This window comes from Juglans regia, chromosome 10 (assembly GCF_001411555.2).
Source record: "Juglans regia cultivar Chandler chromosome 10, Walnut 2.0, whole genome shotgun sequence".
Classification (NCBI taxonomy): Eukaryota; Viridiplantae; Streptophyta; class Magnoliopsida; order Fagales; family Juglandaceae; genus Juglans; species Juglans regia.
Window position 1 is genome coordinate 6,680,924 of NC_049910.1, and position 27,518 is coordinate 6,708,441.

At 36.7% G+C, this 27,518-nt stretch overlaps 1 protein-coding gene and 1 pseudogene across 1 annotated transcript; one reads left to right on the top strand and one right to left on the bottom strand.

Annotated features, from left to right (window-relative positions):
- Nucleotides 1-810: 810 nt before the first annotated feature.
- LOC109004796 lies at nucleotides 811-1,539 on the top strand (annotated as a pseudogene).
- Nucleotides 1,540-7,950: 6,411 nt separating this feature from the next.
- LOC109004800 (gibberellin 20 oxidase 1-B-like) lies at nucleotides 7,951-10,533 on the bottom strand. The gene is made up of 3 exons (XM_018983488.2): nucleotides 9,950-10,533; nucleotides 9,136-9,457; nucleotides 7,951-8,391 (listed from the first exon to the last, which is right to left on the bottom strand). The coding sequence occupies exons 1-3, from the start codon at nucleotides 10,531-10,533 to the stop codon at nucleotides 8,110-8,112; spliced, it is 1,188 nt and encodes a 395-aa protein (XP_018839033.1). The 3' UTR covers nucleotides 7,951-8,109.
- Between the last annotated feature and the right edge of the window lie 16,985 nt (nucleotides 10,534-27,518).

The following is a 27,518-nucleotide window of genomic DNA, read 5'->3' on the forward strand; positions in this document are numbered from 1 at the left end:
AAATATTCAATTCTATATATTTCAAGTTCTAGATCGATCTAAACTGCATCAAGTTCTCAATAATAGTATTAAGATTAAGGCTCCGTTTGGTTTCTAAACTCCACTGAGTGCAGTTTATCTTTAAACTGCTCTCAGCATCCAAACACACGGTTTATATACCGTTTGAATACAGTTCAAAATTGAGTTCATTGTGGGGCCCGGTAACGAACAAATATTAATTGCATGTTTTTCATCTCTCTCATGGGGCCCACATGGCGGGTGCCATACTGTCATATTGATGCATACTTGTTTATTACTTTAGGCTGTAGTTTATTATTTTTGCATTCTGGCGCAGTACAGTTTGTACAAAATGTGTCTTTTGTGCCGGCTGTGAGAATGAATGTCAGGTGAATAGTTGATTTCAATGGTGGGACCCATTCATTTTTACAACTTAGTATAAATATATCTAAACTCATCTTTACATTTAAACACACCTAAACTCATCTCAAGTGGACCCCACAAAACTCATTCAACCATCTCAACTCACTACTATTCATAAAAAAACTCAACTCAACTCAGCTTAACATCCAAACGCAGCCTAAGACCCTGTTTGGATAGTAAGATGAGATGAAATAATTTTAGATGAAAATTGAAACTTGAATAAAATATTGTAAAATATTATTATTTTTAATATTATTGTTTTAGGATTTAAAAAAGTTGAATTATTTATTACATTTTTTTATAGAAATTTCAAAAAATTATAAAAATGAAATTAAATGTAATGAAATCGTTTCTATATCCAAATCGAACCTAAAACTTTAAAGGAAATCAATGGAAGATGATGATGATGAGAGCCATGGAAATGGACCCAACAATGGTAGCCCAAAAAGCCCATGTTTAAAGAGCAGCACCATATATAAGTGGCAGCAGCAACAACAACAAAGAACAAGATCGCTTTCTCCCGATAGCAAATGTAGGCAGAATCATGAAGAAAGTGATTCCGGCAAACGGAGAGATCTCAAAGGATGCAAAAGAGACACTAAAAGAATGTGTCTCCGAGCTCATTAGCTTTGTTACTGGCGAAGTCTCCGACATGCAAGTGCCAAAGAGAAAAGAGGAAGACAATCAATGGTGATGATATCATATGGGCCATCACAACCCTAGGGTTCAAGGACTACGTGAGCCCTCTAAAAGCGTACTTCCAAAAGTTTAGAGAGATTGAAGGAGAGAAACTTAACATTCCAAAGCAACAAACATCATCTGAGCAAAAGGCAAAACCAACAATATATATCAGCAAGAACAAAATTATATACAGTACGATAATCGTGTCTATTCTTCTACAACTTGTCTCATCTCTCAGCCAATATCTTTAATGGCAGCCGATCGGCCTGCATTCGATCTCCTTATTTGCCGTTCTCCTTAGATTCAGTTCAAAGACAATTACAGCCACAAGCCCACCAGATTGATTCATTGGTAGAGAGAGAGAGAGAGAGAGAGTAATTATTGTCTTCCATTGTTCTCTTATACAGTGCTTTAATTTCATTTTTTTGCTAGGATTAATCATGTAATATTGATACAACTAATTACTTGATGGTACATATATATATTGATTCTAATATTGTACTAATCATGTAATTTTCATTTACACATATCAGCAATACTTCTTCTGATCGATCGGCATTGATCATTGGTTCACTAGACATGCATGCGCGCAGTACTTCATGATCATATTCCAACGTTCAATTTTAATTGTCCGTGATCAGTAATGAACATCATCACCATGTACTTACCGTACGTGTTATCATCAGAGCCATTTAACTTTTATTTTACTTTCAATAATTCTGGTTTTTCAGATGAAAAATTCTTTTTATCTTCCACTATTTACCACCACACACCTTATGAAAAATACTCACATATCCTATAAAAAACACCACCACATCTTATGAAAAAACTAGCTATATGTGTGGGGTGTAAGAGTGAATAGTGATTGATGCATAGTAAATCCATTTTCAGATAGAGTAGTTTAGTTGATTTCTAGATCTATCATGGCTCTAATTTTCTTCCCCTGTATCCCGATATCTTTAACATCCTCAAATTAATCAGAATTAATATTTTTCAGAAACCTAACCCACCCTAAACCCTAGCTAGCTTAAAGCTTAAGGCCTGAAAAATAAGATGAGATGAGATAAAAGAAAATCTGTGAATAGTAGTTAAATAGTTTAACTTAAAATATTTTATTGGCTTTTAAAAAATGAGAGAGAAAAAGTTGAATAAAAATTTTTTAAAGTAATTAAAATATTGTTATAATATTATTTTTGTTTTTGAATTTGAAAATTTTGAATTATTTTTTGTATTTTGTTTGAAAGTTGGTGAAAGTATCTGTGTGATAATGATTAGGTAATGATTCGATTAAAAATTTGAAGATTTAAAATTAAAAAATGCTTGTATTAATTGAGTGATGTTTAAGACTAAAATTATGAAAAATTTTGAAATGAAATGATTTGTGTTCCCAAACGTGGTCTTAGAGTTCACTTGAAAACTCCTCGTTACGCAGTATCGATCAATATGAAGTTGGGCCAGCTAGCACATGTAATCATGCATGAAGGATATTTACTTGGAGGATTAATTCATGATTTCTCGCAGATGATGAAGTCAAGATCATGCAACAGCTTGAAAAAGGAAGTTAAATGGGGATCATCAGAGTACGTATTATGGTCAACCGATCGAGTGGTTAAGATATATATTAATATTGTTGATGTCTCAGTAGGACTGGACACACACACACACGTACAAAAGCTACTCATGTCATGTTGGCATCGATCGAGCTAGCTAGCTAGATGTCATGTTCGTATATATGATCATGACCAATCTGAAAAAATATGTTATAATCAATGATCCCTTTCGATCCGTCATTTTAATTTGTTTCAAAAAATATATATATATATATATATACTATTTCTAATTAATTCTGTGCACATAAAGTACTAGTACTTAATTCCAATACATTATATAGAAAACATTCATGTACTTGAGTGTCTTTAATTTCCTCCCTATTTATCAATTGAATTTTTTTTTTTTTAACTTCCATACGAAAATGACTAATTTATCAAATGGTCATTCTTAACAAAATAAATTACAACTTATATATTTTCTCCATCATTAATTTAATCTGAAAGTCTTGTAAGGGATCCATATTAATTCTAAAAATGAGAAAACCCAGAGATTATTATTTATTTTTATTTTTACTTCTTTTGAGCAATTGACATATATAATTCAATTGCGGCCATTGTGAACTTCGTGAGAATGATTTTTTTTTTTTTCTCCGTGCAAATAAAACCAGCTTTCTTGTGGGACAGAAGAGGCCGGTTGGGGGGAATATATAGATGAATCGAAATATTAGGGGTAATAGGAACCACTAGAATTGACCATCATCAACCCGGTCTGAACTGGCCGCCGGATTTCAGAATCAGTTGAAACTGGTGGAGAACCAGTCGGTTGGAGGTCCAAACAGATGGAAATCGATATCGGTTGGTTTAGTTCATGTTTGAACAGTGTTTAAACCGGTGAACCGACCGATATAATATATATTATTTTATTCTTATATAAAACGATGCAATTTGACTTAAGTAAATTAAAAACTTAAATTAAACGGCATCATTTTATAACAATTTGTTTCGAAAAAAAAAATTGAAATGATGTCATTCGATTTAATTCGACGTCATTTTGGGTTAGGGTTGAAGCCTCAACCCGAGCCGCCTCCCCTCTTCTCCATTTCCCATCTTTACTCTCCAACGTCGTTTCTCTCTCTCATCTGATCTCAAACCTCTCTCGGTTCTCCCTCCAGCCACCTTCCAACTATCCATTGTTGACACTTAACTCACTAGCCCCAACGCCTCTCTCTCTCTCTCTCTCTCTCTCTCTCTCTCTCTCTCTCTCTCTCTCTCTCTCTCTCTCTCAGAGTAAGTTACATTGAATATTGTGTAATTCTTTGGTTGAATCTCGAATATTTTCTTTGGCATTGTCAATCTGTAATTTTCATTTCCATTTGGAATTTGTGTTCTTTCATTTTCTTCCCTTTTCTCGACGGCCAAATAGTTGGTAGGTCTTATAGCTCCTTAGATGTAAATTAAAATTGGACTTATAGATCATTACAAGCCAAAAATTGACCTCAAACCGCCTAACCGACTAGACCCGGTTCGGCTGGTTCTCTCCGTCACCCCCTCTAGTCGGTCGATTTAGTTTTCAGGCTAGATCGAACTGTTATGTACATGCATAAGGTATCAAATTGATCGATTTGAAAGGTGTATGATTTTCTTAGTTAGTACAAAGTGTCAATTGCTAAAGATATGAAAACTTTATTGAAGAGATACTGCCGGGACTAGGGTTCTATATATCGGGCTCCACTTACTCATCAAATTAATAGTGCCTTTGGAGTGGTCATTTCTGTACCCTCTAGGGGATGGGGTGATGGCCATGGCCCCTCTTGTTCCCACCTTATTTCCCTTTTAGCCCATGACTAAGTAATTTGAATCTATATTTATTAAATTAATGTCAGGTTTTGCACAATATTAGTGATGCGACAAATCTGTCCATTTTTTATTTAAATGTTTCATGTCCTTCGGAAATGGGATTGAATTCCCTCCCAAGTACCCTTTTTCTTTGTTTCTTTTCTTCTAAAATACATTTTTCTTTAGTTTTATCGTTTTAAATTTTTAATTATTTTCATAACATGTCATTATATTTGACATTTGAATAGTATTATATTTACAAAAAAATTCATAAAAGTAAATTTATAAATTGATATAATTTTATGTGATACTTCCGTTAGATCTACTTTAAAATAAAAATAATTTTAAAATCTGACATATCAGATCAATCAACTTCAATTTAGAACTCACTTTTATATAAGAGTAATGTTATACACTACACTCTCATCCTATTTTAATCATACTAAATAGTATATGACACATTTATTATTATTAAATAATAATAAAAATATAATAAATAATTATTTAATGATGATTATAAATATATTATATTTTATTTAATAAAATAAAAATGAGATGATAATATGATATATAGAATTTTAATTTATATAATAACTTTGCAGTTAAAAGTTAAAAGCATACGTACATTTCTCTTAAAATTTTGGACATTGGAGCTGGCTGTTGATCGCAACGTTTTAGAAATCTCGCGTGTCAAACCATTAATGATCTGTCGGGAAAGTTGACAGAATAATTGGTTAATAAATTAAGAAGACCAGTTTTTCTCACCCCACGTCTTGTCTACGCTAACTAAGTATGCCCTAAATTGACATCCTAGAAATGCTCGCTCACCTAGATATGTCTTTAATCAATTAGACACCGATCGAGAGGGAGGGTTTATACTATGATGTTATCAAAACATGATGACCAGATAGCACAATATAATATGGTTACCGATCCGCGAGTCTTACGAAGGATGTAATAATATAATTTTTAGGGACATGACAAATTACGTACGTCCATAATGGATTAAAGCTGGACTTGAACCAGCTCCAATGATCATGGATTTATAAATGCATGCATGGTCCCTAAAGATTTATATGAGTGGTGCAGGCCAATATATATATATTCGACCTGAAAGCCATTGGCAACCACTAAGAATATTATTCAACACAGCATTATTTATCGATCTCTCTTGATGTTTGGATCGAGCACGACACTCAACTACTATCGACCTAGCTAGCTAGAAACTGCATCGATCTATTTGGTTTGCTGTTCAAAATACGGCCTTTAATTAACTACCAGCCACATGCTGGTCTATTTCTTTGCACAACTGCTCATAAACGTCCAGTATCCTAGAAATAATATTGCCGCCTCATGCGCTGGCTGCTTGGCGTCGGCCGCATGGCTCGACGCCAAGCAGCAGCTAGCCCTTTGGCTGCACGTACACGGCATATATGCAAAACGGCAATAGGTAGCTAGCACACAATGGCCTTGTTGCATTGCACAAATCCATGTATATATACATGGCCTTAATTTCTTCAATTAATCATGTGTACACACACACATATATATGCAACCATCACAGCTGCATGCATGTTGCACATGTCCTTACGTCCACACAGCATCGCGGCAAGCTACACGTACATCAGTACATGCTGCTATTCATCTCGTGCATATATGCCACCACTTATATATGCAGACTCACCATGTCATCGACTCCGGGTTTAATCAACGTGGTGTACGTGTGTGTATATATCATCATGTACTGTGTCTATATATATATATATATATATATGTAAGGCATGATGTGTGGTGTGTATGTATATATATATTTATATATATATATGATACGATACTATATGATCTGTGAAGAACGTGACATACATATATATATATATATAGTACTAAAGTTGTGAATTAAAAGTTAATTTTTAGTGCAAATAATACTTAATTTCTTAGTTAATAATTATGGCCCCATTGATTAACTATACGTTCCTTAAGAAACAGGTCGATCGGGAAACAACATCTTGTCTGGACCCCGCATACGTGCCAGCACCTTGACACTACTAAACAAATTAGCCCAATAATCATGCACACGCACGTGAATGCACGAGCCAAAAACTATATATATTGCATCTCTGAAAGAGTGTCCAATCACGGGAACAATCTTAGAAAAGGGGAAAAAAATCATAGAAAAATGCACGAGGGTAGCCACTGGCCACACTGACACTGGTCTGTAATAAATATATTTGTTGCATTAATTTATATCGATGATCTCCAAGTCACCTCATGGCTCAGACTGGACGTAGACTCCCTTCCCAAATCTACTCTCCGATCCTCGCATGCAAAATCTTCCTAATTTAGTCCCCGTGCTTTGGGCCCCATCCTATGTACTATAAATTTTACTTGTTCGTCTTGAGAATGCAACGACAACCCTTGATCAGCATCGGTCCTTGTCTTCGTGATAGTGATACGATAATGACAATTAGAAGTTAGTCTCCTGAAACCTAGCTTTACTGGCAGCATGTCTCATTAAGTGTACGTTCATTCGTTTCGTCGACTAGATATATGGAGGCCTCCACGTTTGTGGTATCTTGTCATGAGTTGTCACAGATGAAAAGATTTTCGGCCTTCACTTTTTGATCTTGGAAGGTGGCCGCGGGGTTGATCGATAGATACGGGGAGGACGAAAAGATTTTCCACTTTCCAGCTGATCAATGTATTTCCTTGATGCTAAGTTCTTAATTTCTTTTTTCGTTTAAATCCCATCACGTTACGCTTCATTTATTGTTTTTATATGACATGATTTCTGCACTGAATTCATATATACAGGCGTGCATGCATGCGCCCCTACTCGAGTAATTGCTCGGACAAATAGGGTCCACGCGCTCCTCTCACTTACGTACATTGATTGTTGAAATTTGTCTAAAATTCGAATGGCTAATAATATATAGGAATTTAGACCCGATATATATATTTTAATATGGTTAAAGAAGAAACCGAAATAAATGTACAAGTTGATGAGTCGTCATATGTAATAAAAATGACCAAAAAAACTAGAAACCGTTTGATCAACAAGATAATTAAGAGATATATAGCACCTCTCGATTATAAGGATCATAATGAAGAATTATTTTTATCAATTATTATTCACTATCTATCTGATCATATCCAAAAAAAAAATTATAGATATAGAGTGTGACTGTAAGTATAGAGTATGAGAGTAAATACTAATTAATAAGTAGATCAATTCCTTGGATCACAATACGACCACATGCATGCTACTTCATAAACAAGATAAGAGTGCATGCGTATGCCCGAATTCACTTACAACACACGCATGCAGAGCGAACAGATATTTATGAATACAGTGAAAAGTGAAAGTCGTGTACATAGACAATAAAAGAAGGATATATGCCTAAAGCAAATTTTATATATACATATATATATATATATATATATATATATTATGTGATTACACGACAGCTAGCTAGCCACTTGATCAGGGTACACACACACACACACAGAAGAGGAAGGGGTTGGGGTTGGGGAGAAAAATATCATGAGCCGAGAGCTGAGCTGAGCTAGCTAGGTAGCAATGATCATCAGAACCGATCGATCAGCCAAATTAATTAAGGAATTACTAGAAGTTGTTGGATGGTTTGGATGATAGAAGCCATTGGATGAAGCTTTGGAGGGTAGTGACATCGGCCCTGTAGTGTTTTAGTGTAAACTCAAACAAGTCGGACCATGTGAAATCAGGGTAGTTCCTTAATGTCCCTAATTCTCCGCAAACCAGTTCTTTTGGGGGCCTCACCACTTTGTCCTCTCGTGGGCACACAAAGTAAACCAACGATCTCCTCTCCTTGTCCCTGTTCACCACTGCTCTGTGCAGGCAACTCTTGTATTTCCCATTAGATAACGCCTTGATCATATCAAAACATCATGAAACAGATCATAAAATTAATTAGCTTTATACATTCTATATACATGCAGCATGCAGTTGTTTAATTGTTTGTCATTGTCATCATGCATATCTTCCACGTGTCATCTTACTCAACTACTACTGGTAAAATCTTTCGGGACAAAAAGTCGTTCGTCCAATAATTATCTTGATAGGGTTTCAAACTTTTACACTTTGGATCATTTTGATAAGCCCTAGATATTCATAAATTCAGTATGGATTCATGCTGATGGTTCCAGATGATCAAATAAATGCATGGAAGTCATTCACTCCAGACCCACTAGTGGTTATGGATCGATCTCGAAATACTTCAAATATATTTTAAGTATTTTTAAACTGCCAGATCAAGCGACCAGCACCTTTAATTATATATTATGTACATGAAACTCTATAATTGGCCGATCATTAGTCATTTCAGAACGTTAAATGATCATGTCTTAATCTTAGCAGAAAATAATTAATGCTGAGATAACCCACTTGTCCACATGCATATGTGTGTATTATATTATATGCTTGCCTGATACTGTAAAACCTAGCTAGAGTACTCTTTTTACATGATTGCACGATTTCAAATTCATTGATCATTAATATCATCAAAAATAAATTATACACATTTAAAATCGTATGGCAATGCTATGTTATATATATATATATATATATATATATATATATATATATAATTATACGTACGTACGTAGTACTTACCATAAAGGTATCACCAATGTTTATGACTAGGGCATCTGGACGAGGGCGAATTGCATGCCATTGGTTATTTGCAAAAACTTCAAGGCCTCCAACTTCATCTTGATGAAGAATGGTCAAGGAGGTTGGGTCGCAGTGAGGACCGGTGCCAAGGGTGAGGCCAGATTTTTTGCAAGGGGGATAGTAGTTACACCTCATTATTGAGCTTCCGTCTTCAAAAAATCTTCTGTAGTGCAAACGATCAACACCCAAGCTAATTGCCAAGAGCTCCATAATCACTAGAGAAACTTCCTTCATGGCTTCACAGTATCTTTGATAAACCCAACTATCAAAAGAAAAAGACCAAATTAAGGGATTAAAAGAAAAAAAGAAAAGGCAAAAAGAAAAAGGCCGGTCTTTTTTATAAAGGAGTACTGCACCGGACTTTGCTTTTTAGAACGTGTACATAGGATTACTCTCATCGATATATGTAACTTTCAATCAAAACCAATCTTTCAAAGCAAGCTGCAGGGAAGCTAATAAATGAATTAGGTCTTGTTCAGGCGTGATATAGAAATATCAATGAGTTACAGGAGTCAAACCCGTCAACAGGAGTTGTTTTTTGTTCTTATTGAAAATAATGATAAAAGTAGTTTCAAAAAAGAAGATGCGAGCTGAATGAACATGATAAAAGTTAAGACTTGAAAACTCATAAAATGCCTTGTTTATTGTCATTTCCGGCCAGTATTAGCTAGCAGCGCCTAAAACACAAACAATACAAAATTCATGAATTAAATATACTGCATGCACATAATCAAACATATATGAATAATCTCACCCTATTCGTTGGAAATCTTCACCCAAGATAGAATTGAAGTAGTTAACTACCATGGGCACGGAGTCATGATCATCATCATTCTCATGGTGTCCAAAAGAAAATGTCTCTTTCCATGGCAACTTAGACGAATAACGATCTGCATGGGCGCCCGAGTACCCTGAGATACAGCCAGGTTTCCTGCAAAGGCTGAGCTTCTTGTCGAGAGGCATCTTGAAAATGGCATCGATTGCATCGTACGCGGCACGAATGAGACTGACATCGACACCATGGTTGGTCACTTGGAAGAAGCCATGGTTCAAGCAAGCCGCTCTGACATGCTCAACGGCGCGAGCTGTTGCTGCATTATTGTCACCTGTAATGAAGCCACCCAAGTCAATGATGGGTTCTTTGAGCTCTTCTCGAGTAGTACTACTGTGATTGGCCAAGTCCCGTAATGGCCAAATGAATTCGCTAGGCAAGCTGGTTTGCTTTTGGAGCAGAGCTGAGTCGAAAACGAAAGCTCCATTCTCATGATCTTTAGCATCCATTAATGGACACAGAGGATTAATGGGTGGCGAAGTGCTAGAGTCCATTATGAGAGACATGATTTTATAGGGTTTTGGAGCCTGAAGAAGAAGGTATATATTATATAATTTCTAGGGAGCGCACAAACAGACAGAGAGCAATAGAACAAAACAAAGAGTACACTACATATATATATGTTAAAAATTCAATCTTTGTATTTCTGAAAATTTTTTACAATGGAAGAATAATCAAATAAATAGAAACAAGGCCTAGGCTATCTATGAAAACTGATCAAGTATGGAAATATGTTACAAATACAATTTTATGACTAATTTCCTAAAATCAAGATGATGCTGATTTGGTGTTGATTGTCCTGATTTTGTGCAACGGTGATTCTGTCAATACGCCCCCTCAAGTTGGTGCATGGAGGTCAGCAATGCCCAACTTGTGCAGAAAATGATGGAAGAGCTCCTGTCCCAAGGCTTTAGTGAAAATGTTGGCAATTTGCTCATGTGAGGAAGTATGAAAGGCGGTGAGGAGTCTTGCACGGGTTTTATCACAAATAATGTGACAGTCAATCTCAATGGGTTTGGTGTGCTCATGAAATACAGGATTGTGAGCGATGTGGAGAGCAGATTGATTGTCACAATATAGGCTGATGGGCTCAGAATGAGGAACACTCAGATCAGTGAGGAGCTATTTTAACCATGTGAATTTGCAAGTGGTGACAGCCATGGCACGATATTTAGCTTCAGCAGAGGAACGAGCCACTATTGTCTTTTTTTGTGCGCCAAGAGATAGGACTGGTATCAAGCTGAATGAAGTAGCCTATAGTGGATCGACGAGTGGTGGGATAGTTGGCCCAATCTAAATCCGTGTAAGCAGTAACATGCAAAGTGCTAGAGGAAGAGAAAAAGATGTCTTGTCCTGGACTGCCTTTGATGTAACAGAGAACACGAGTGACAACTTGCATGTAAGGAACACGAGGAGCATGCATGAACTGACCGAGAATATTCACTGCAAAGACAATATAAGGACGAGTGATAGTTAGATAAATGAGGTGCCCAACGAGTCGGTGGTAGGTGCAAGGGTCGGTGAGAAGAGTGTCGTCACGATCTGTGTGTTTCAAATTTTGTTTCATGGGAAATCGAGCAATCCGAGCATCAAGTTGGCCATTATTAAAGAGAATATCAAGGGCATATTTGCGTTGATTGAGAAATATGCTTGTCGGAGAATGAGCAACTTTGAGGTCAAGGAAATATTTGAGAGAACCGAGATCTTTTGTTTTAAAATAGGTGGATAGAATGCTCTTGAAAACTTCGATCTGAGAGATGTCATTGCCAGCAACTAAGATGTCCTCAACATAAACAAGAACAATGGGGATGTTGGTCTGGGTGACAAAAGTAAATAAAGAATGAGCTGCCTGAGACTGATGAAAACCTGCATCAAGGAGCACAGTTGTTAGTTTAAAAAACCAGTTGCAGGAGGCTTGCTTGAGGCCATAGAGGGATTTTCTGTGCCGACAGACACGAGTCTCCCCCTTAGGGCAATATTCGGGTGGTGGGATCATGTAAACTTCTTCATCAAGATCGCCTTGCAGAAAAGCATTGTTGATGTTGAGTTGATGAATAATCCAATTTTTGGTAACAACGACTGCCAATAAGCAACGGACCGTGGTCATTTTGGCAACCAGAGCAAATGTCTCATGATAGTCAAGGCCTTCAACCTAAGTGTAGCCCTTGGTAACTAGTCGAGTTTTGTACCTCTCGATAGAACCGTCAGCCTTGAGTTTAGTTTTGAAAATCCATTTACAGACAATGGGTGTCTTACTAGGAGGGAGTGGCTCAAGAGTCCAAGTAGAATTTCTTCAAGAGCACGAAATTCAGTAGACATGGCTTCATGCCAATGAGGATGGCGAACAACAGTGGAATAACAAGAGGGCTTAACAGAAGTGGTGAGGGCAATTAAAGAATTAAGATGAGGCGGTGAAAAGTGAGAATAAGAAAGAAAAGCAAATAAATGGTGAGCAATACCTGAGGGTGAAGCAACCGGTGAGGATGCAGTGGGCTCCATGTGTATGGTCGGACAAACAAAATCCTGAAGATATGCTGAGAGAGTAGTGGTGCGACGAGGACGAAGAGAGAAAGAAGGTGGCGGAGGGGTTAGGTAAGGAATGATAGTGGAGGTAGGAGGAGGAGATGATGGTAATATGGGTTCAGGAATAGGGAGAGGAATAATAGGAAGAGATGTATCTATGAGATCAGGGGTATCCTGGAATGGAAATATTTATTCATAAAAAGTGAAATCAATTGAATAGAAGCCGACTTGGGCATCAAGATTGTAGAGTTTGTATACCTTATGAGTACCGGGATAGCCGAGAAAGATACATTTAGAGGCACGTGGAGAAAATTTATCACGAGAAGTATGGAGGGTTTGAGCATAACAAAAACACTCGAACACGCGTAAGTGAGCGTAGTGTGGTGGAGTGTCGAAAAGGAGTTCAAAAGGGGATTTATTTTGGAGAATGCGACTCGGGGTGCGATTAATGAGATAAGCAGCAGTAAGAACACAATCACCCCATAATTTTAGAGGTAAGTGTGCTTGAAATTGGAGGCTACGTGTGACATTCAAGAGGTGCCGATATTTACACTCCGCAGCACTATTTTGTTGTGGAGTTTCAATACAAGTACGTTCGTGAATGATGTCGTGATCATAGAGATAATTTTGAAATTTGTGGGAAATAAATTCTTGTCCATTATCAGTTCTTATTATTTTAATCATGGTGTTGAACTGATTTTGGATAAGTGCAAAAAAATGCATGAGATGAGTATAAGCTTCAGATTTATGTCGCATAAGATATATCCAAGTGGTGCAAGAAAAATAATCAACAATTGTAAGAAAATAATGAGCACCACAAATTGAAGAAGCATTATAATCACCCCATATATCACAAAAAATGTGATTAAACGCAAAAATATTTTTATTAGCATACGAAAGAAAAGGAAGTCGAGTATGTTTAGAACGAGCACAGACATCACAATAAGAAATAATACAAGGATTAGTATTAAAAAGACTAGGAATATTGAAGTAGGAAGGGTGACCTAGGTGTTGGTGCCATAGGATCTTATTGGCAGTGATTTGAGTAGAAAAAGTCGTAATGGGTTTGGACCGTCCATTGCAAAGCTCACCCACTCTAAACATCCTCGTCGAGTGTGGGTTCTAAGAAAAAAAAAAAATAGTAGAGGAAAAAAGAAACAAGGCAATAATTATTGGTGGTAAGCTAAGAGATAAAAAGAAGATTAAAAGTAAACTGAGGGACAAAATAGACATTGTGAACTAGGGATTCGATCAAGGGACAAGTGCCGATTCCTTCTATTTGGAGAGTCTGACCAGTGGGTAAACTAACATGCTGCATATGAGGAGGTGGGGTGAGCTGCGTGATCAAGGTCTGATCATAACACATGTGATGGCTTGCCCCACTATCAACCACCCATAATCGGCAACTAGCAGAGGAAAAAGGTGAAGAAACGTTACCCCACAAAATTAGTCGATGGTGTTTTCGGGCTGAGCAAATCGAGTAATTTTTGGTAGAGATCGGGTGAGAGACCAGGGACAGGCGACGAGAGATCATAGGAGGAAGCTTGGTGAGCCATCGGCGGCAACCTAGTGGGGGGTTTGCTGAGAAGAGAGGGCAGTTGTCGGTTGCGCAGTTCACGGCCTATGGGATAGCCGATTATGCGCCAACATCGGTTGCGGGAATGTCTATTTCTGTCGCACTCGGTGCATCGCAGAGGGCCTTTCATGGAGCCAGTGGACTGGGCAGCAAGGATAGGAGCGTCTGATGGTGGTGGCTGCACATGGAAGAGGCGCTGCTGCTCTTCTTGAAGCAGAATAGAAAAATTTTTTGTGATACGAGGTAGGGTTTCCATAGCTAGGATTTGGGTTTTGAGTTGGGAAAAAGAATTATTGAGGCCAAGCAAAAGTTGGTAAACTCTTTCATCTTCAGCTTGTTATTGCAACTCTTTAAGATCGTTCCTTTTATGTAGATGACTGAGTTCATCCCAGAATTGTTTGATTTGGTTGTAATATTCATGGGCAGAGTAGGTTTGTTGTTGCAGGGGAGCTAATTCTCGTTTGAGGTGATAAATGCGGGCGTTGTTGCCTTGGAAAAATCATGACTGAAGATCAAGCCACACCTCTCGGAGATCAGTATGAAATTCAAGGGAATTGGCAATGGATGGACTAATGGAATTAAGAAGCCAGGTAAGAACCGTATCTTTGGTTTGGTTCTATTGGGTACAGTCTGTAGAGGTGGGAGAGAGTGGGGAGAGGGTGTCATCAACAAAACTAAGTTTATTTTTGGCGTTAAGGGCATAGGTCATGGCTTTTTGTTATTTGGAAAAATTGTCCCCTGCAAGAAGGCCAGAGACAAGGATAAGGCTAGGTGAGTCTGAGGGGTGGAGAATATATGAGGAGGGATGAGGGTTTGAAGAGGATGAGGCCATTTGGGCATGAGAAAGAGGACCGGTTTAGGCTCTGATACCATGTTAAAAATTCAATCTTTGTATTTTTGAAAGTTAATTTTTACAATGGAAGAATAATCAAATAAATAGATACAAGGCCTAGGCTATCTATGGAAACTGACCAAGTGTGGAAATATGTTACAAATACAATTTCATAACTAATTTTCTAAAATCAAGATGATGTTGATTTGGTGTTGATTGTCCTTATTTTGTGCAATGATGATTCTGTCAACAATATATATAAAGAAATATGATTGAATAAGATCAGGGCTTAATTATTATAGATTGTAGTGTAGGAGTAGGATTGGCAAATTAAGGATGTTGGTGGACTAGTGGGGTAGTACTATGAAAAGGGAAAGGCCATGCAAATTGCAAGGCCGTCCATCGGAAAGGTTGTTGAAAATTAAGGTTTGGAAGCTGCATGGTTGTTAGTTAATTAGGTGACAACAACTTAGACGAGTGGACACGCGTCCATCCTTAATTTTAACTCTTAGTTTGGTGACTTAATTTCTCAAATAAATTAAAATAACCACTCTTCCCTTCTATCTTTAATGTCTCTTTTATTTCTGAGATAAATGATATTTGCAGTCATCAAGTACACAAATATCACGTAATCATTTTGAAAAAGTGAATAAATACGATACTTACATAAAAAAATAATTTTTTAATAGTAGAGTATCCCACTCTTTTTAAAACGATTGCGCGGCGCTTACAAAATATTCCACGACTATATGTAACGTGACTCTTTATTTCTACTCGATCATGATCTCATCCGACATGCATGACAATATCAACCTACTTTTTCTAAAACTACACATGATCGAGAGATCAACATTCAGCATATACATGTCTGGAGATAGATCAAAAAGTTTCATTTGGTCATGAAGAAGATCACCAAGATCATATATTATTAGATCATATGATTCTCCCTCCCCAAACAATTTATATATATAATATACTGTAGGCTGCATGTATCTATCAAAGAGTGAGTTTAGAAATAGTTTTTTCTGCTAATTATGAGTACTCACCAAACATGACCAAAATTAATTACTCGCCAATTACGTGCAAGTAAGGTACGTAGCTGCCAACTTGAACTCTATGTATTCTATAATTTAGTTTTTAATATAATGCATGCTTGTTGAGAGGTGTTGAGAGAGGGGGGGAGTGGTGTTACATCCACCAAGGGTGTAGTGACAAGAACCCTAGAATAAAAGGTGAGTGGAGAGAAAATAGGAGCAATTGGGTAGCCACGTTTGAAGACTTAGTGGACACATGCCAAGTCTTAGAAAGACTTTGTGGCTCAGCCAAGGCCGAGGTTTGCCTCGGCCATGACTGAGCCATGGCACCTTGAACCCATGCCACAAGCAGGCCATGTTCCAGCCTCGGCTGCACCATGGCTCGCGCCACACGCAGGCCATGACTCGTCCTTGGTCATGCCATGACCCTTGCCCCGCAGCCAGCTGGACACACTCATGACCATGTCACAACAAACCATGGGTGAGCCACAGACAAGCCATGGCCCATACCTCAGTAGCACCAAGGACCAGCCAATGATAGGCCACGACCACACATGGCCTACACATTAGTAGCCCACGAGGGCCAACCAGAGGCTAACCATAGGCTAGCCTACATCATGCCATGGCAAGCCACACCAAGGCCATGGCCCAAGCAAGGCCACGGCCAACTCATGGCCAAGCAAGCCCAACCCATGGCCACCAAGGAGACATGAAGGAGGGGGACTCAAGACTTCTAGAAGATAAGGTTGTTGGAGAGAACAAAGACAAGATCAAGCAGGACTCTTAAGTGATTACACAAGATAAGATAGAGTCCAAGATTGACTCTAAGAGAGACAAAGAGAGAGGAAGAGTTTAAGATGAAGTTAAGACTAACCAAGACACCATGAGGGCACTATGTGGCTGGCCACCAAGAGGGGAGAAGTCTATCCCTACATTTTAGGCTTTATCCATTATCTTTTAGACTTTATCTCCTATGTTTTAGACTTTATTTTCCTAGCTTTTAGTATTTCATTTGTGTAGGGACTTTGCTAGAAAACCCTATAAATAAAGGCCTTGTGGCCTAGTTTTGGATCAATATTTGGCTTTTAGAAATTTCGGCTAGGCTTGTTTAGTTCTTTAGATTTTCGGTGTTAGGGTGATTTGCTCTACACTTGGGCTACAAGGGTGCACTTTGTGAATCCCTTGTAGAGAGTGGCTCTTTACATTCCGTGAATAAGAGTGACTCAATTCTATGTTATTTTCTTACTTGCATTCCAAACATCTACCCGAACCCTCATTCAACTCAAACACCAACCTTTAACTTCATATTGTCAGATCTAGGCTTGTGAGAGGAGATCTTGTGTTTCCCTTGATCGGTCTAGGAAGCTTCATCATTCAGATCTAAGAAGAGGAAGGCTTATAATTAAGAGCTAGACCGAGGCTCTTAACATGTAGCCCAAGGATGGGTCCCGATTATAAGACCATTCGGCCTTTTTTATTTTAATTTTTTTATACCCTTACATATTTTTAAAAAAATCACAACATCATTTAAAAACATTTATTTAATCACTAAGTAAAAAAAAAAAAAAAATTGGGGATCCATTTGTCAGGACAAGTAGCATTATTAAAAAAAAAAAAAAAACTGCCAATCAAGGAATATTAACACATTATTAATTGAAAGACACGTAAGTTAGAATATTTTTGAGTCATCATGAACATTATCAATATATATATATATATATATATATATATATGAGAAATTAAAAAGGGGGGGTGGGGGGGTATAGATCGATCAAGCTGGCAGACAACTAATTGGATACGATGTTAACTCTCCTTAATCCGTCGACATTGATCATATCCAACACAAACTTTGAGCAGGTCGTTTGGATGTTGAAATATTCTCAACCTATCTCAACATCTTTATTCAACATATGTTAAGCATGCTTATTCAATATGTTAATTATTACCTAACCATTACAGCTTTTCAAATTTTCAAACAAAACACAAAAAATAATTCAATTTTTTCAAATTCTAAAATAATATATTAAAAAAATATTATATTTTAACTTAATAATTTTTTTATTCAACTTTCTCTCTCATTTCTCAAAACTCTATAAAACATCTTATAATTAACTCAAACAATTTCATTATTTATAAATTATTTCACTACTATTCATAAATTTCTCATATCATATTATCTCAATATCCAAACAAAGTGAGCCATTAATGTACATCCAACCGAACAAAAAACAAGAGAGGGGTTCGCGTGGGATTGATATACAAGGCTATTGTATGTTAGCAAGTCTTACATGTATATCATGCACCAAGTATCACTCCAACAATCATCAATCATGATGAGAAGGCTAGTGAGGAGACTGTTACGTAAAATATATTGGAGATTGTTACGTAAATCTATCATCTATCTGGTGTTGTATTTAAATTCAATTTTCCTTTTTTTTTTATCATATTTCTGGTTGGTTTATCTCAACTATAGATTTACGTCCTTTGTAAATATATATATACTACCAATGTAATACAATCTAGTCTATTGGACTAAACTTGATCACTTTATTATATATATTTGCTTACATGGATGCATGGTATCATAGATTTTGGCTCATGTGTGATCTTTTTGTTTTTTTGTTTCTGTTGCCTCAATGACCTCTTCAAATGTTGTTGTCACTTCTAGTACTCCACCGAATATTGCCCAGTACTTGGTTTTGGTGAAAATGGATGAATCCAATTATCTTAATTGGGTCTCACAGTTTATGTTGGTATATTACATAGCAATGATTTGTTGGGTTTCGTTGATGGCAGTATCTTTTAGCAAGCAAAAGTACTGCGGATATTAATCCTAAGTATCTTTTATGGAAAAAAAAAAAAACCAATTCATTTTGAGCTGGCTTAATGCCACCTTGGTTGAGAAGGTTTTGTCTTCTGATCTATATGGTCTTACCACTGCTCGTTAGGTTTAGCAAGCTGTCTCCATTAATCGATACTCGTAGTATCGTTCCTGTATTAATTATCTTAAACGCCAGCTTCAAAATCTTAAGCAAGAAGTTCGATCTTGTATGGATTATCTCCAAATGGCTAGAATGACGTTTGCCGATCAACTTGTCGTCGCTGGGAAACCCGTAGATGGCGAAGATCTTATATCCTATGTGCTTACCGGGTTGAATCCTTCTTATCACTCATTTGTCACCTCATGCTTGTTTGCTCTTCGTGAGAAGACTATGAACTTTAATGATTTTCAATCCAAACTTTTGTCTTATGACATACTCTTGGAAAATCATCATCAAGAAAGTGCCACCGAGCAATCTACCTTTGCCATGGTGGCCAAAAGATCCTCTCACCCTGGTTGTCAAAAGAAGCAGAACAAGCATTATCCTCAAAAGACTTTCACAAAGGCCACCATCACAGAAGTTGAAGGAAACCTTTTCTCACTCGTAGAGCTCTCAAACCCCAAATGCTCCTTTATCTTCTACGTGGGTTCCTTGTCAAATTTGTGGAAGTCCAGTCATCAACCCCTGGATTGTTTTCATCGGATGAATTATAGCTACCAAGGTCGCCATCCTCCAGCACAGTTGGCGACTATATATGATTGTTCAATCTAATGCAGTCCAAAAAGAGAACACTTGGTTTGCTGATAGTGGGGCTAACCTATTAAGGCAGATTCCTCAAATCAAGCACAAGTCAACAAACCAGATTCCTAGCCTCAATTCATGTGGATATCTTTTCCTAGAATCATGCAATGATTTCTGTAAGTAATGTAGATATTATGTGCAGCAAGATTTTAGCTATAACAGTTGTAAATTTCCTTAAGTTAGACATGTAGTGTTGTATAAATCAATTCTCTTGAGATCAATAAAATTGAGGAAAATTTCCATTGAAACATATCTTCTGTTTTTCATTCTTCTATATAACCAACATATTACTAATTATCTCAGTAATCTGAGTTTGCAAGAGCCATATATATGGTGGTAATGATGTGGTACTGTGGGTAATGGTTTTGGTATTTAGATTAAGAGTACAAGTTCCAGCTTCTTTCTAGCCACCCGGCCCCACACTCCTCCCATTTACGCTTTAAAAATGTTCTTCATTGTCCCACGATTATGGCTAACTTGCTTTCCATTAATCGATTTTATTTAGATAATGATTTTTTTTTATCCTTAACCGATTCCATTATCATGTTCGTGTCAATAATAATTCCATCAATAAGCATCATACTCAAGTCGCTTTGTTTGGAGTAAAAGCTTCGGTTGATGTTTGGCATGCAAGACTTGGCCATCCTTATACTTCAATCACACGACCTGTTTTTAACTCTTTCCAGCTTCCAGTCAATGGTTCATTAAATTTAGATTATGTTTGTTTCTCTTGTCAACTTGGGGAAAGTAAACAGTTACTGTTTACTACTTCTGAGCGCGTTTCCTCTAGTCCTTTAGAATTAGTCCAATTGAATGTCTGGGTATCTCTTGTAACATCAAATGGTGGTTCAGTATTATGTTATTTTTATCGACAATTACTCAAGGTTTACATGGATGTATCCTGATCTTCTGATCTTATCAATAAATCAGATGTATTTTCTTGTTTTGTCAATTTCAAGAGTTTGGTTGAAAATTTATTTTCTTCTCAAATCAAGCATTAATTAATTCCAAACCGACAACGGTGGTGAATTTACCTCCCATCAGTTCAATAATTTCCTATCCTTGCATGGCATATATTATCGTTTAACATGTCTCTATACCTCTCAACAAAACGGCATTATTGAGAGGAAACATTGTCATATTATGAAAAATTGGTCTATCTCTACTTGCATAATCAGGTCTTCCTACATCTTTTTGGGTTAATGCGTTTTTACCGGCAATCTATTTAATTAATCGACTCCCTACGCTGTTACTCAATTTTGACTCATCATTTAGCAAATTATTTTGCAAGTCTCCTATTATTCTCAACTTAGAACTTTTGGATGTGCGTGTTATCTATTATTGAGACCTAATTACTTAATGAACAAACTTGCTTTTAGGACATTTTCATTGGGTATTATTCAAATCATAGGGGATATTATAGGTGTCTTGATCCCGTGTCAAACAAAGTATATTTGTCCCGTCACGTGGTGTTTGATGAACACTACTCATTCCCATATCTTTCAAAGGCTACCAACACTCAAATAAACTTTCATGCGCTAGCTACTATGAATTAATACTCCTTTAATTCCTTTCTCATCCATTAACTCAAGTCCTTCCAATAATGATGTAGAACCAATCCAAAATTCAAATTTAGGAAATTGGATGACATCACCTCCACTACCATTCCATCCAACCTTGCTATGACAATTTCAAATACTCAAGGTTGCAACCTTCATCCTCTACCAACCTTCACCCCCCACTACCCTTAACTACCTCTTTATCTCCTCAATTGGATCATGCTTCCTTTCAAACATCATCTTACATAATACCACCTGCATCTCCTCTCTTATCATCTCTATCTCCACCCACCCATACCTGCATAGTCACACACATACACAAACAGGATCTCTATGTCCTAAACAATTTCCTAACTTTAAACCATTTTACTCTTCTAAATATCCAAGCACAACCGTTCATTCAAAGTTTATTGTTCCTAAGCGCACATGCTATTCTCAAGCTGCTGCTACTTCCCCTGAGTGGTGCCAAGCTATGCAAGATGAATATGTTGCACTCTTAGCTAATGATACTTGGACTTTATGCCCCTGGCCTCCACATCATTCGAATTAAATGGGTTTACAGAATGAAACAAAAGGCAGATGGTAGCCTTGAGCGCTACAAAGCTAAGCTTGTAGCAAAAGGGTTTCAAAAAATTGATGGCGTTGACTTTTTTGAGACGTTTAGTCCCATTATTAAACCTACCACAATGAGATTGGTTTTGGCATTGGCTGTACAATTTGGGTAGAATATAAGACAATTGGATTTATCTAACACCTTTTTACATGGACATTTATAGAAAGAAATTTATATTGAGCAACCCCAATGATTCATTAATCTAGATCATCCTGAGTACGTGTGTTGTCTTCATAAGGCATTATATGGCTTGAAATAGGCACCTCGAGCCTCGTATACTCACCTGTCTCAATGGCTTCTTGACCTCAAATTCATGGCTTCTCTGGTGGACACATCACTATTCACATTTCATTGAGATAAAGTTCACCTATATATTTTGATTTATATTGATGACTTATTAGTCACGGATACCCATGACTCATTTATCTTTTCATTAATTACAAAGCTCAAGATTGAATTTTCTTTAAAAGATCTTGGAGCTTGGTTATTTTCTTGGTATTCAAGCTACAAGGGATGCACATGGACTTCATCTATGCCTTAGATATTTTACATCGTGCACGCATGGTGGGGGCGAAGCCATATAGTGCTCCATGTGTGTCTGGAGCGAAGTTAAGTGCTAATACAAGTAATCCTTTATCTGATGCAATCGAGTATAGAAAAATTGTTGGTGCTCTACAATATTGCACTTTATCGCATCCTGATATAGGTTCCACTGTCAATCAATTGTGTCAATATCTTCATGCTCCTACCTTTGCTCATTGGGCTTCTGCTAACCAAGTTCTTCATTATCTCAGGGCACAGTTGACCATGGCTTATATTATACTCATAATGGCCTTAATCTTTAAGCTTACAGTGACTCAGATTGGACTAGTGACCTTGATGATCGTCGCTCGACAATAGGATATATGGTGCTTTCCTAGGATCATCTCTTATCTCATGGTCTGCTAAGAAGCAATCGATGGTAGCTCTATCTAGCACCAAAGCAGAGTATCATGCATTGGACTTTGCTGTGGCAAAACTTTATCGGTACTTGTGTATGGTTCTTAGAGATCTTCATATTCCTTTACATTCTTCTCCTATTATTTGGTGTGACAATGTTAGTGCATTGGCTCTTGATTCTAATCCTATATTATATTCCATGCACGGACAAAACACATTGAGGTGAATTTTCATTTTATTCGTGAGAAAATGATTAATAAGGATGTGTGCATTAAGTCTATTTCTACCGATGATCAAGTTGCCAATACTTTTACCAAGGGCTTGACATCTAATTTCTTTAATTTTCTCAAAACCAAGCTCATGGTTTGTGATTTGTGACCCACCCATTCGCATGCTCCGACTGTTAGCAAGTCTTCCATATCATGCACCGAGGATCATTCCAACAATCATGATCATGAGAAGGCTAGTGAGGAGACTCTTACGTAAATATAGGAATTAATAGGATAATATTGTTATTTAAATCTAATTAGAAAGTGTTGCGTAAATCTATCATCTATCTGGTGTTGTATTTAAATTCAATTTTCTGTTTTTTTTTTCCGTATTTCTAGTTGATTTATTTAAACTATAGATTTACGTCCTTTGTAAATATATATTACGTACCAATGTAATACATTCTTGTGATCTATTGGACCAAACTTCACTTTATTATATTTGCTTACAGTTATTTCATGCATATACGTACACCACATTTTCACTCCTAAAAATCATCTCGCATAGTCCCGATTTTTCCTTTCAAATTTGTTTTAAAAATAAAAGAGATCGCATGCAACAATCACATAAAGATCATACCAAGATTGAAGCCGTTCAACTTTTAAAAAGCCTCTATCTACTAATAGAGAGTACTATCACAACATCCATACTGCATGCACCTAAGTCTCGCGCTCTTATGACATAGAATTGCACATTTGATTGCCTCTCACTTTGCGTATATGACATCTCTTTTTACTTCTACTCTCACACTTTCATATACATTCTTTCTATAAATGATGATAGAGGTTTAGATATATAGTGATCGTTGAAATGAGATAAGTTAAGATCATGAAAGTTAAAAATTAAATAAAATATTATTAAAATATTATTTTTTATTTTAAGATTTAAAAAAATTAAATTATTTATTATATTTAATTTAAAATTTTAAAAATATATATAATAATTAAATAAGATGATATTAATTAAAAAAAAAAAGCGAGAGATAAAAGTCTGAGAAAGGTTAATTGGCTAAGCAATATAAATTCCACACACCTAAGAAATAGGCTTAGTTCTTTGGTTGAAAAGCAAGGCACCCATTTAATGCATTAAAGAAAAGTTACTTCTTCGGAAAGATCAAACCTAATTCTCTTATTTAATAGTGTCTGGTCCAAAGAACCTTCATACAGTTGAAACGTGGGACTCAGGAGCTAGCCGATTGATCAGTTGGCATCTTTGGAAAATATATTTAATGTTTTGAGCTAGCTAGCGAATTATTACTATAGATGACAGATATGTCATGCATGGTAATGGACATGTGATTATCACAATAATTTTGTAGTTTTGCAATCAAGTTATTTGATCTATACGGCAGTCTTACACCATATACTTGATGAAGAAAAAATATAAAAAATAAGTATATAGTGTAAGACTGTTGAGTGGAACTTTTCTATACGTTAGATGGGAGAGGATTTATGTGTCTCCGAGCTACAAAATGGCGGCGACAATTTTACTATTGTGGCCTTCATAAAAATTTTGTATCACTCAATCGGGTTATATATCTTGATCATGGGAGCTGGTTTTTCAATTGGGTTTCTCACAAATATTTTGACTAAATTGGATGGTATAACCCATAAATAGACACAATATTAAATATATATTCATGTGAGTTGATAATTATTCTGTTCAAAAAATTTATATATACAGAATTAAATTTTATAAAACCTAGCTGCTTCATGTGTCTATATTTAGTGAGATAATATATTAAAAACAGATTATATATATATATATATATATATATATATATATATATTCCTATTCTCGTACTTCTAATAAGATTATTGGCATATATATATCATCACGAAATGGGGTTGATGGATTTTGTCCTCCACACATGATGGCACATGCATGAGGCATGGATCTTAGTTTTTAGATGTCATGAACTTTAGGGCTCATTTGAGGAGTGAGATGAGAAGAAAATTTTATAAATAGTAGTAAGATAGTTTAAGTTGAGAATTTTTTGGATTTTGGAAAAATAGATAGAAAAAGTTGAATAAAAAATATTATAAAGTTAAAATATTGTTAAAATATAGTTTTATAATATTATTTTTGTTTGGGAATTTAAAAAAGTTGAATTGTTTTTTATTTTTTTGTTTGAAAAATTGAGAAAGTTGTAATAATTAATTTGAAAAAATTGTAACGATTAATTTGAAAATTTTGTATTTGAATTATTTTTTGGAAGGAAATGGGATGAGATGAGATGAGAATTTTGGGATGAGATCTATTTCCAAACAAGCCCTTAACAAAATAAGATTATTGATAGTTTGATATATTTTTTTTCCCATTTTGAGGTAGCATGATCCACGGCATCTATTTGGCCACTCTCTCAATAGAGTCTCTCTGCACACTGTAGTGCTTTCTTTCCAGCCACCACAAACAACCCTCATTCCCTCACAAGTTGAACCCGCCAACCATTCACAGAAAACACCTCAAACTGAAGAAGCATCGAATGGATTTGGATTCACTCATCACACAAACTGAAATTCTCTCTTGGCAAAATTTAAATCTAGAACTTGCACTAGAATCAGCAAAAGCCATATCAGACACAGTTTTAGTAGGAAAATTGGTAGCAAACAAGCCCTTCAACAAATTTGCAATTCACTCTAGCATCAAGGCAACATGGAACTTCATCCAAAAATTCCTTATAGAAGATCTGGAAACAAATATATTTATATTCACATTTCGATCTCCACTGGATAAGCTAAGAGTCTTAAATCAAGCACCATGGAACTTCAAATGACATATTAATCCTCAAACCATGGCCCCCAGGAAGCACAGACTGTTTAATGTGCAAATACACGGACTACCCTTGACTACATGACACTAAGGAATGCAACCAACATTGGGAAAGCATTAGGCAATTTGATCAAAGTGGAAGAAGACCCAATCAGCGAGATAGCTTACAGAAAATACACTAGGATAAAAGTTGAGATCGATGCCACTAAACCCCTTTAACAAGGATTTGCAATGCCAAGGTACGGGAATCATGAAATATGGGTTTCCATAAAGTATGAACGTCTGTCTAATTTTTGCTATGCATGTAGAAGATTGGATCACTCCCAAATCTTCTGCAACTATCTAAAATCAATTCCCATGAAGCTCAACTACGATCCTTGGCTAAGAGCAAAATTCAACAGCACAGATTTCTCTTCAACCTCTCAACAAACAGAAGGTATGCAAGACACAAAATTGGACCCTTCAGAAAACGCAACTCAACCTACCATGACTCACGACAAAAACAACAAAGGGAAAGAAATCCAACTCTCAAAAAGTCCATAACAAGGAAGCTATCAGATAGCTTTCCTGAACCAAAATCTACTTAACCGAGGAGAAAGAAACTCATTTGCAAAAGAGAATCTAGAGCTTCTATAGTTCTTTCTGCCATTGTTGACTACCCAGCAACACAAAGAAAGCTCCATACAAACGACGCCATCCAGTTCTCTACCATTGTTCAGCTACAGTGAATCAAGTGCATTCAATTTCCCACCAACAAAAATCAATATATTCATTGTGGAACCAACCACTACCTCAAATCAAATTAATCCAACCCGCAACCAACTTCTCTTTATATCAGTTGGATCAAGAGCTAAAACAGCTGACATAATGGCAATAAAGCCATAAAATCTTGTAGGAGTCACACCACAGGTCGCGTCTCTGTCGGCTAGAACACATACACCTTGGAAGGCATAGTGGAGACAAATATACCCGGCGACCATCTAGGTGAGCCCAAGTTTAAATCCCCCATTTTAATTGCACAAAGGCCCATTTTCATTGATTGGCAAGAGAAAAATATTTTCTCTACCAAGCACATAACCATCTGCTCACAAAGCCCACCCACTCCACTCCCTAAAAGCCAGCCGACCACTCACCAAAATATAGCCAATCTTCTACAAAATCCACCCAAACCAACCCACTAATTGAGGCCAGCGGAACACCCCAAACTCAATGCAATCAAATGCATCAACAACCCAACACACCCCAAACCAAGGCCTCATACACGATCACCCACTCAGGCAACCTCCATGAAATAAGAAAGACCTCAACAAGCCCACCACATTATTCCAATCCAGACCCCTGTCAAACTCACCACAAATATCAACCTCAACCTCCAATAAACAACCCGCAAATAATCCCACAAACCTAGCACCACCATATGCTTTTATGACAAACACTTCGTCTTTAATAACCAATTCGCCTCCTCAAACCATGACACTTCACTTAGCCATCCTCCCATCCAAAAGACCAATGAGTGCAGACTCCTCACAACCCCCAAAGAGAAAATCCCAATGCCTGGTGAAAATAGAAAAGCAAATATCTAATGAACCCTCAGCCAATGCATCATAATTGGAAAAGTCATTATTGGCTCCCACACTATTGGAAATGCAGTTAGGCTTCATGGGAAAAGAAAAAAAAATCAAAGGGAAAGCTAGAATATCCCTTTATGGCAGACCATCACCACCTCCTCCAAGAAAGTCCAAACAAGCTA